The following is a 12,131-nucleotide window of genomic DNA, read 5'->3' as shown; positions in this document are numbered from 1 at the left end:
AAGGAAAAAGTTGTTCCAATTCATCCCCCGAGTGCCACATTTCCGGGTCGGAGGACATTTTTGAGACACCCTGTATATATATTAAATTCGAATAAACACAATTATTAAGACTAATACAACACGCGTTGAACAATTAGAAATTTTAAAATTAAAACGTCTCACGAATCTCTATCAGCGTGTGGTCTTCGGGGAAGATGAGCTTTCACGAATCTCCATCAGCGTGTGGTTTTCGGGGAAGATGAGCTTTCACGAATCTCCATCAGCGTGTGGTTTTCGGGGAAGATGAGCTTTCACGAATCTCCATCAGCGTGTGGTTTTCGGCGAAGATGAGCTTTCACGAATCTCCATCAGCGTGTGGTTTTCGGGGAAGATGAGCTTTCAGCGACCACCGAAAATCACTCCTCTTCGGTATTCACCCAGGCTCTTGGGAAAACCGCTCAAAACCCAAGAGAAAGAGGATGCTGATTCGACGAAGTCCCAGTGATTCAAAATGTTCCTTGTGAGCCGGCGAGCCAAGTTGAGGATGTATAAACTTTAGCGTATCCCACCGCTGTCACCAAATTTATTGCGGCCTTTTCCAGGGATTTCTTTTAAAAAAGATAAATCAGGCGTGAATCCTCGCCCGTGGAGCCCTGAAGAACTCTGCTCGTTAGGAAATTTTAGACGTCTTTTAAAGGAGACAACTTTAATTTGAAGAACACGTCTTTATTTATCGAGGGTCAATACTGGAATGGACTCCTTTACAAAACGATCGTTTTTGTTACATCTTGTTAATTACAATATGTCCTTAGATACCAGGAGCCAATAAAATAATTATTAAATTATGAAATAATTCCTGATTTGTTAATACATTTCTTTCAGCTATTCATTTTATAATTTTCAAGTGTTTAACATATTTGCCATGATTTAATATATTTTAGAGAAGGAGTAAAAGCGAAATTCGACTGTTAAAATATAATATAAGTTAAATATAACTTCACTTCTATCTCCTTTTCTAATTACGATCATATACCTTAATTTGAATTTCACGCTTGTGAAGCTTACGCTAGACGCCGCTACAAGATCAGGGCGAGATTCACAACAGGCCACCTGGCGTGTCCCTAGGGAGTTACACATACTCCCTACACCACCCCCCCCACCCAAAGTGACGACGGGTGAGGCGCGAGACCATTTACACGGTGTAACAAAGCAAAAAAAATTTGTTGGAAAATATATGCCTATGCTATGTACAACTTAAATTCTAAATAACGCTTATAATTAGGACTAGTCTACAGGAACTTTGGTATCGTTACGCCGTATATCACCATGCGCTTACATACTACCGTCTCTCTCGGTAATGTCCACTGCGAAGACTGGTTTGAGACCTGGCGTGTCCCTAGGGAGTTACACATGCTCCCTACATACCTAATCGATTGGTAGTCTTCGGTGGCCTAATTAGAACATTTGATGGTCACGCATTCTTTTATAAGTAAGTGATCAAAATTTGACCGTGAAGTTAGCCGAAACTTTTTTTTTCGCTGGATTCAGTTTTTTAAATGCTCAATCGATGCGTAATCGTTTGGTGGTCATTGTTAGCCTAATTAAAACAGTTGGTGGTACTTAGTTTCTTTAAAAAAACAAAAAAAAACGATGTAGTCATCTGGCAGTTCAGGATACAGGTGTACCAACGTACATTTAAAGTTGATAAAACAGATATTTCTGGATTGATTATCTTTTCGGATGAATCTAGTCGACCGAAATTTTGCTTTATAGGTTATGTATAGATTATGTTAACTTTTCAGCACCATTGGTGTATTTACCTTTTAGAAATTTATAGTTCACACAGATAGAATTTCAAAAATATAAGTGGTAAACAAGTTTTTTTAAACAATTATTAATATTCGATTTTTTGTAAGCTATTTAATATTGGCACTTAAAAAATTAACTACTCTAAATTTGTTATGTAAATCAGTTAGGTTATAAGCAATAATTTACACAGTTCTTGATAATGCATAAAAAAATATATGAAAAAATTGCAATGGGTTTGCATCACGAAGAAAATAATCAAGATCCAGTCAATAGCGATCAATAGTTCGCAAGTTCGAGCGAATCGCTTGAAGCGACTAATATTAGTCGACTGAAAGTAGTCGTTGGTTACTATCGACTTAGTCGATAGTTTTTAATCGATGGTGCCCATCACTAATACCAAAAGTATCGAGTAATGTACTCGTATTTACTTGTATCGATTCATCCCTAACTATAAGACTGCACAATCTATTATACAGGGTGTAACAAAAATGTTGGAGGCCCTGAAATGGGAGACTTGCGAGGTGATTTGAAACAAGTTTTTCTTTAGCAAAAATGTTATCCGAGATATAAATGAAAAACCCCGACCGATCAGAGCGCGAGTCTGCCAGCCGATTTCTCGCGGTAACGTTGGCTACACGCTGCGATTGGTGAGAATGTAACCAATCGGACCAAGCATTCTTTCCGCAAGCCACATCTCAGCTAATAACACACAATAACCACATAATAACAATGCAATGAATTTTATGTTTTCGGTAAGCGATACAAACCGCCAGAGAATAATAATTGATGTTCTCTGACTTTTCTATCAAGAAATTGTCTTAATTCAGGTAAACCACATTCCATTGCTCCTGGACCTTGAGATGCAAACATTTTTAACATTTGATGGATTCTTTCCAAAGGCATTGAATCTAAATTAGTCAACATTCCAACAATGTAGGACCAAAATACTTGTAATTCTTCCTCTCTTTGATCACTTGCAGATGCCATCACGCTTTCCACTTCTTCTTCTTCAACGACATCCGGTAAAGATCTATTTTTTGTGGAACTTTCTTCTTGTAATGTGAAAACATCATTAGAACTTTCTCTTAAAATACCCTGCGAGACCCAGAATGTTATTTTTCTTCTGAGTACAGTTGCAGGAGCATGCATTACTTCTGCTAATTCTTCTAACGTCCACTCTTCTGTAAAATCCATTTGAAGAATATGGACAATAAGAATAACAATCTACTATCCTGATAAAAACTTATTGTAATATGTTATACTTATAAGTATCATTAGATTATTATAAAATTGATATAAATTATAATATTACTTACTCTTGTCTTGGAAATGCAAAATTATCGTAGCATGTATTGGCGTCACATTTATATCTAACTTTCTGTCCTTTAATTCAATTTCTAGTGTAACGTTCCCAAGATGAGGTTTCCAACAAAGCGTTCTATTTCCTTTCAAGGTTTCAAATGCCTTTACATATTTATTTAATTGATTTTGCACAACTTTAGGTAACTCCAATTTCCAGTTCTCTTTAAAAGGTGGCCAAAATTGGGCTGATAGTATCAAAGCAGATGTAGGAAATTCCTCTTTCTCGAAAGTATAATTATTATCGGATTGTATATGTCCATCTATTCTCTTAGAATCATACACATCTTTCAACATAACTTCACAATAGTGAAGTTGATTTTCTCCGAAACGCCTTTTCAATAATTCTAAGTGACGAATCTCTCGTTCAGTATGGTAATTTAATTGAGATAACAATCTGTCTGCCAATAGCGTACGATATTCATTTACAAATAAATCCTGACTCCCATATACACTCACTAACATTGAGATTATGTCTGACACTCTGCGTTGTGCTGATTTTGCTAAAAGATTAAGTAGATTAAAATTATGATGTTATTAAAATTTATTACAAGTAATCTAAGTTCGATGTTCTATGTATAAGTATACCAGGATCTGCATCAACAGGATCAGGCATCCATTTATTCCAATCTTCATTTTCTTCTTCATCAGAATAATCATCCAGCTGTAGAGTTTCACCTTTAACTAATTCATCTGCTAAATCACTTGATGAATCATCAAGTAAGTCACTCACAACACAACGTACAGTATCTTCTCTTGTTCTCAAATAAACTCTAAATCAAATAAAAAAGAATACAAATTGTTGTGAAAAAATTGACAATGAACATATTTAATAGAACAGTAATTACTTAATAGGTTCTGTTATTGTTTCAAGAAGAACTCCTGTAGGATCTAACTGTTTTAATGCTCGTATAGCTGCAATATATGCTGTTAATATATCGGGTGTATTTACACCTGGATGCAATAATCTTGTTGTTAAAGCTTCTTGTAAACTATCAATTAAAGCTTTCCGCAGATCAGTTCGTTCCAAACAAATACGCAAATCATCTATTGCTGGTTGAGAATCGGGATACTCTAAACACAAAGATAACATAAATAGAAACATAAACATCATAAAAACATACGAATCGTTTATTATGAAAGTGGTATTTCCATTTATGGTCCATGAAAACACTTCTTGTTTTTTAATTTACATAAATCTAAGTTCTGAAAAACATGGACAAAACATAGCAACATTTATCAATAATTTTAAATCGATCGAAGTACAAACCTTTGAATATTTCGTCACAATAAATAATGGACTTCCACCACTTTTGAAATAAACGATTCATACAGGATTTATGCTTAGTATATAAATATACATTGCTCCTGGAAAGGTGAGTCATACTTAAGGACTTTCCGTATGAAGATATATAATATACAGGGTGGGGCAATAACCATTACCACCTCAGATATCTTTGAAACTATAAGGTTCACAAAAATATTTGTTTAACAAAAATTGCACAGTACAAAGAGAGCCATCCGATGGCGCTAATAGTTTTTTTTGCAGGCGGAGTTACTTTGGATATTTTAAGGTCACCTCCATTTTTTTAAAATGGAACGTATGCTTTTGTTTCCGTAGAATGATAGAGGAGCTTATATACACGCCCTCACGTGTTTATAAGTATGTACGAAAGGCGTATATATACGCCCTCTAAATTTTTCTTACAATAACACATTTACCGTTTTATTAAACTGATCTAACATAGAAAGAAATTTTTTTATTTGTATATTTTTTGTCAGCAACTGACTATTTTTTTTAAATGGCATGCTACACTTTTTTATCCCCAGTAAAATAGCGGATGTTTATACGATTTTAACGACCTATAATACAAGGACATTCGACGTTAAATACAGGAGTAAAACAACGATTTTTACGTCGTAAGCAGTTCTTGAAGTGGTGCCCGTTTACGTCCACGTAACATTGCGTTTGTTGTTTTTCCCTTTATTCAACGTCGCATGGCGTTGTATTATAAGTCGTTAAAATCATCCAAGTATTCACTACTATACAAGGGATAAAAAAAGGTATAGCAATCCACTTAAAAGCATAGGAGTCATTTAATACCAAATCGATAACTTTTTAAACTTAATGTTAAAGATTTTGTTCAAAATGAAATATGATGTAGCGCACGTGAACTTGGTGGGGCATTTTTTCGCAATGGCGCACGATATATGTGTTGAGACAGATTGGAGGAACCATTAAAGGATTTGCATATGCTTGCAAAGACTAAGGAAACGATTTTTTAATTTAAAATAAATATAGTATGAACTCAATACGATGAATAATTTTCGAAATAAAAATTCACAAAACACATCGATTTCACGAAAATAGGCAAAAGTTGCCAACTTCGACGGCCCGTATTTTTTATTAAGTTATGACTTCCCCCCAACCCCTCATCCCAATTTCACATCATATTTCATTAAATCCTTGATATCAAGTGTAAAAAGTGATCAATTTGGCGTGGAATGACCCAGAGGTGTCCTTAAAATTTCCGAAAACCATGTTATAGCTCCCTTGATATCATACAACTATTGTAAATAAAGTTTTTTTTTATTTCCAAAAATAACGGAGATATTCGAAGTGATCAAAGTTATTATTCCACTCTGTATATACCGGGTGTCCCATGTAAATGTCGCCACAAAATTTCAAAATTTTCCTTAACATTACAATAATTGTGTTAACGGGTGAACTATAATTAAGTGTGTATAACTTTCGTAAATTAGAGTTTCTTTATCTGCATTGTTTTAAAAAAATAAATGTTACCTTTTTTTAAATTAAATTAAAGTATTTTATAAATATTTTTCATTAAGATAAATCGTCACAAATTCAAAAACTATAAGTATGTTACCAAAAAAACGTAAATAACGTATAAAAAGGTAACAAAATAGCGAACGCCTTGTATACCAAGACGGTGTACAATTTCTGTTGACTTTTTTTACTATATTTGTATTTTTCTGTAACATATTTATAGTCACTGAATTTGTCACAATTTGTTCTAATGTAAATTATTATTAAAAAGTGCTTTAATTTCATTTAAAAAACAAAAGGTAACATTTATTTCTTCAAAAGAATGTGAATAAAGAAATTCTGATTTACCAAAGTTCTGCACACTTAAATTATAATTCAACTGTTGTTTAACACTATTTTTTGTAAAGTTAAGGAAAATCTTGAAATTTCGTGACACTTGCGTGGGACACCCTGCATATATAATAATGTATACAGTGTATAAAAGAATACCTATTATAATATCAAAAAGCTGTTCAATTCTAAATCTTGTATATGTTTCGTACAAAAAGTGAGACAACTTTTGTTTAAATTTATCTATAGCATTACGAGTTTGTTCACTTAAGGAAATGATTTTTGAGAAGCCACCAGAATATACTCTGATTAACCAACTCATGACAACTGTTTCAAGCCACTGCAAAATCAAATACAAATAACAGTTTTTCATTTAATATTTATATAAATACCTTGTATAATTTATACTATACATATGTGTATGAATACATATAGTACTCTATGTGAATATTAAATCCTTACATTTTCCAGTGATTCTAACTGTGAGACATCAAATGTTTTATCACATGATTGATTTACATGATTCTTGATATGTATATGTATTAACAATGTCAAAACATTTCCTGCTAATCTTTCCAATAATTCCAATTCAATCAGCTTTCTATTTGTTTCATGGAACATAATTACTATCTGTTGACAATGACATTTTTCCACTTCCTGATAACAACCTATACACTGTAGATAATTGCTACTGGATGTTGTTACTAAAAAAAACAGATATCTACTATCAAAAATTTTACAAGTAATAAATGTAAAAATTATGCAGAGCATGCAAAAAGTTTGTCAAACTTTGAGGTCTGATTGCATTTATTAAAGTTACTTACAAAAGGGTAATAAATATGAATTAAAATTATTTCTTTATATATTACAATAAAGTCTCAAGGACATTCAAATATAAAGGAAATGCAAGATTCATTGAACTGTATTGCACTTATCCAAGATACAAAAAGTTATCATGTTAAAACAATTTAGGAAGTTACTTTTGGGCATAAAATCATTAATATCTTACATAATTTAAACTAAAATGCCATATAACTTACAAGGGAGTATCCCGAACCTGAAAATTAAAAAATTCTGAAACTTTGGGAAAATCTAGGAGATTTTCTCCTGATTACAGCGCCATTTTTGTTTGCTGCCCAAATTCACTCTAAGTTATGAAATTAACTCCTGAACATTCGGAAATTATCCGATTTTGTGTTATAATTCGCGAACTGTAAGAGATAGAAAAAAAGTTTCAAGACAAAAGTTACTTCTTTTGATTAGATATATCAAATGGTAAACGATTTACCAATTATTTAAACAATGATAAGAGTTATAAATAAAAATATCAGTAGTTTTTAAAATTTGATTTTTCACGCGAAATCTGAATTGGTGGTTTAAATAATTATCAGACAGCATAATCCATTTTTTTTTCATACACATTCAACCTTTCTTGTATCGCTGAATTGTGTGCCTCGATAATCAAAGAACTTCTGGGTCCCATTGTAATGTACAGAACTGAATAGAATCTTGTCTTAAACTATGTAAATGTTTTGTTTTATCTGTAGCTACTGATAAATGAATATAAGTGTAAAACCCTATGATTGCTAGTATAGCGTAAACAGATGAAAATGTTTCATGACTCTATTGCGTTTATTGCTGCAATATGGTAGCAAATCAAAAATTGCTTGTTCCATTTGAGTTTCCCTGTCACCGCTCAAAATATTGAAACCTATTCTTGGGATACTGTGTGTATGAAATTCAAATTTTGTGCACATTTAATATTGTACATAGCAGATACTTATTTAAAATTATTGTAATATTAATCTTGATACTCTTACTACAAGACAAAAGTGACACCACATGCGATATATGAGCAAGTATACTATTTTGCATTTATTTTTCTCTATTTCCTAGAAAGAAATACGTATGTATAAGATTTTATGTATATTTTATGATAAATGCTCAAAAGGTAATGTGCTACAATGAAGCCTTTAATCAACAATGTATACTGGTAAACATATATAACTTCCATATATCTATGGTAAGCTGAAATATTATTAAATTTTTGTATGTACTACTACCACTTTATACACATAATGCTTGTTTACATAACATGTTAGTAGACAAAATTAATTAATATTTAAATTCATATTTGTTATATAATAGTTCAACGAGAACTGAATTTCAAAATTTGACAATAACTTTTATGTACATATGTAAATTATATCAAATTATCACTGAATATTATAAAAGAAAATATAATATAAATAGTGGCTAAAAATGAAATTTGAATACTAATTACCTTGTGTAGAATTGTCTGTACAACTAAATACATTAAATGCAATTTTATAAAACTGCTCTACAATATGCTCGTAATGAAGTGGTATCTGACTTAGTAATGTCGATCTTACAATTAATTTAAATCGACTTAATACATCACTCTCACTTGCTGCAGAATGAACTGTTCCTTCTTGTAAAAGATATTCTAATCTTTTTAACACTGGTAAAAATTCTGTCATACGTGCATATAATCCATCTACTGCACTTTTAAATTGTTCAAAACCTAGTTGTTTATCTACAGTAAATGTGAATTTTTTCCAAAATGTGGGAGTCACATTTTGTCGCATATGATACTTTATCTGATAAATGACCATATCCTCGACTAAATATGTCAAATTTAATGCCTTTATTTCATTTACTATTTTGGTAAATTCTTCATCTCTGCATTCATTCTGAAGCTACAACAAAATATTTTGTTTTTACAGTATACTGATGAAAACAAGTCATTCAAAGTTATTTTAATCAAATATGTACTATATTAAGAGACATCAATAAACACTATAACCACGGATACACTAAAACATTAATAATTTATTTTTAAATGTTATAAAATAATTATTTTTAAGGAACATTAATCAATTATTTTCAATTGATTCATTTTACAATTGTAAGACATTCATTAAATTTTAACAAACCTTTCCACTTAAAATAGGAAATGCATACTCTATACGAGATATTACATCACTTTCATTACTATCGAGTTTATCCATATTATTTAAAACGGATAAATTTTCAATAAATAAAAAATTTAATTAGATGAAAATTTTAAACACTTGGAGAAGCACAAACATCAATAAACATAGCTTAGCGATGGAAGATATTTATCGAAAACTGTACATATCGATATTTTCCTATGGATATATCGCTATATATATTTTATCGATATTTTATAACCTAATAATTACAGGTATCGATATCTCTTGTCAAAATATTGGAAATTTTGGCACAAAAGAAAGCTGCTTGGAAAAAGAATCAATACAATTATCACAATCAGTCAGAGTCATCTGCAGATGTCTGCAAGCATCTGAAGAAATTCATTGGTTGCGTTCAGAAGACACAATCCGTTGCGCAACCGTTGAGTGATTTCACTAGATTTGACTCTGAACGCTACATCTTATTGGGTGGGCGGTAGCAAATCTAGTGAAATTACTCAACGGTTGTGTCTCCTGAACGCACCCATTGTCGGAGACAAACGTGAACTGTGAAAATCTTATTCTTCAGATTTTAAATATCGCTGAGAAAAACGTCGAGGTTGGGATACCAACTTCGTTTTGCCAAATTAATATACTGACACCGCTTGATTAAAATGTTTGTAAATACTAAACGATATGCTAACTGACAGAAAGCATTCCTAAGGCATTCGGAAGAAATGATTATGTTAGAACAGTGATACATTGTATGCGATGCGAACGAACAAGTATTGACATGACACTGTATAAAGAGTTCAGACGTTTATCCGACCATCTTACATATTCTACAATTCTCGCAGTTCCATTAACCTGAAATGCATTTTGGGGTACTCATGAATATACTAACCAGTCTAGAAAAAGAATTTAATTTTGAATGTGTAAATTATTCATTAGCTCAATGAATAATTCGGTATACAGTGCATGTGGTATCCCATTTACCGCCATTTTCATCGTGCCGACCGAAAACAGGGACCCTTGAAACATCGTCAAGACGAGAATGCGCCGTAAAAGAGGACAACCGCAAGTGCAAAAAGGAGAGACTTATGCAATGGTTTCCACGTACTCGAGTAGAGTCGGCTTTCCTACGTTTTGCTATAGTGGGGGAGATTGTTTCGCCAATCGTTCAAAGGGCGACGATGGCGCCACTGAACAATCACCGATACACGCTGGCTGTTGACAGACTGGTGACCAATTGTGTTTATTACTTATTTCACTAGCAATAAAATACATTGCTTTTACCCTCAAACGTTCAAACGCGCAAATTTGGTTACTTGTCGAGTACTGAAATAAATGTTAAACAGAATGTGGTTCTTTCATGTAAGTGTGGTATGAGCACCGGCAAGGTATAGGATAGACCTATCATCTTATGGGACTTCGTGTCTCATGTTCTGAAATACCGATAGTGTAAAAAGTCATGTTGGGTTTTACCAGTACGGGTGACTTGCTCAGAACGCTGTAGAGGACCACGAGGATATCACTGAGTTATGACACGTGTTTGTAAAAGAAAACTTTATTCATCCCGAGATCGGGAGCGGCGGATAGAGACGTGCGTCTCTATCGAGAGTCGGAAGTTGAGCGCGGAAGAAGAAGAAGAGAGGGAAGGCGTCTCGACTCTTGGTTATATATGGCCTGAGGTTGGAGCTGCCAACCTTGTTGGGGCAGACTCCCTAGGCGAGTGTCTGGGGGGATTGCGCAGTGGCGCTGATATCCCCACAGTCAGGGATTTTCTGCTGCCCTCTACGTTATGAGAACGGTGAATTTGTGAACTACGTTAAATCCATTCGAGCTCAACTAGTCTAACTTCTACAGTGTTGTCAAGTCTAAAGTACAATGTTGTCAGATCATGAGTGTTCGGTACGTCGGAAAATCATCGAAGGGACCATGGTCGTGAACGGATTCTCTTCCGTCCGTTCACTGTAAAGTAGACGTATTAGAAAGGAGTCTTGGGTTCCAATCCCGACGGACCTATATTAGTTTTTCTTCGCGTACAAAAAAGTTATTGCGTTTAATATTGTTTTTATCAATATGCATATGTATTATTATGTACATTTGAGTAAATTATTTTATTATTCCATTGTTATTACAACAGTTTAATATTGACAACGAACGCATATATATTTTCAAATATCGGACTAATAGTGTATTTTTATTCTATATTATTACATATAAGTGAGTAATACGTATCAAAAACGTAATCGAAACACAGATTTTTATTACACCACAAACATCGCATAAAAGATATTTCGTTATATTGACATTTGTAATAATTGTGGATGTTGCAAGGAAATCAATATTATTGACATTATGGAACATATAACGAAATATCACTGTAACACTTAAAAAAGTTTTAAAGTTCCATTTATATCATTGTCCTGTGAAAATGTTCATACTTCCAGCAACATTCATATTCCAATCAAAGAATTTACAGAATAAGGAAAAGGAATCTAAAGTAATTTTCAGTAGTTCCATACATCTTTATCTCGAATACTTTTTTAAAACATTCAAAGTACTAGACATTTTTACACTTTGAATCTCATATCGATTTCTAAAATAATCCTAGTTCGATGTAATATAGAACGTGGTTTTATGAGATAGATTCGAAGTTCGCAGCCATTAGCTCGATATTGTCATCAGTTTACAGTACTTTACCGATGATAATACCGATTGCCCAGGCCTCACCACGAGGAGGTTGCTGCGAGTGGAGGCCCAAGGCAGGTAGATGGAATCACAAGTTCTACATCTACCCACCTTTAACAATAAACCTTATAAATAACTTAAATCTTAACTATGTAATACTATCTGTGCTGAAATCCCTCGGCGGATGACTTCTTTCATGAACCTAAACCTATAAAAAA

The 12,131-nt window shown here is 33.0% G+C and overlaps 1 protein-coding gene across 1 annotated transcript; it reads right to left on the bottom strand.

The window, feature by feature from the left end:
- Window positions 1–2,503: 2,503 nt before the first annotated feature.
- LOC107189523 (anaphase-promoting complex subunit 2) lies at window positions 2,504–9,297 on the bottom strand. The gene is made up of 8 exons (XM_015578078.1): window positions 9,223–9,297; window positions 8,550–8,985; window positions 6,728–6,969; window positions 6,425–6,605; window positions 3,996–4,221; window positions 3,736–3,920; window positions 3,105–3,650; window positions 2,504–2,969 (listed from the first exon to the last, which is right to left on the bottom strand). Exons 1-8 carry the CDS (start codon window positions 9,295–9,297, stop codon window positions 2,530–2,532), a joined length of 2,331 nt encoding a protein of 776 aa, XP_015433564.1. The 3' UTR covers window positions 2,504–2,529.
- Window positions 9,298–12,131: the final 2,834 nt, after the last annotated feature.

This window comes from Dufourea novaeangliae, unplaced genomic scaffold, assembly GCF_001272555.1.
Source record: "Dufourea novaeangliae isolate 0120121106 unplaced genomic scaffold, ASM127255v1 scaffold164, whole genome shotgun sequence".
Classification (NCBI taxonomy): domain Eukaryota; kingdom Metazoa; phylum Arthropoda; class Insecta; order Hymenoptera; family Halictidae; genus Dufourea; species Dufourea novaeangliae.
Note: the sequence above shows the minus strand (reverse complement) of the source record. Positions and strands in the feature narration are given on the sequence as shown.

Bases quoted from the DNA above. Each gene is read 5' to 3' on its own strand.
- LOC107189523 (XM_015578078.1), bottom strand. From the start codon at position 9,297: ATGGATAAACTCGATAGTAATGAAAGTGATGTAATATCTCGTATAGAG. The intron at 8,986-9,222 runs GTTTGTTAAAAT...ATTTTGTTGTAG, and splicing joins TTCCTATTTTAAGTGGAAAG to CTTCAGAATGAATGCAGAGA. The intron at 2,970-3,104 runs GTAAGTAATATT...TGGATTTTACAG, and splicing joins TTTGCATTTCCAAGACAAGA to AAGAGTGGACGTTAGAAGAA.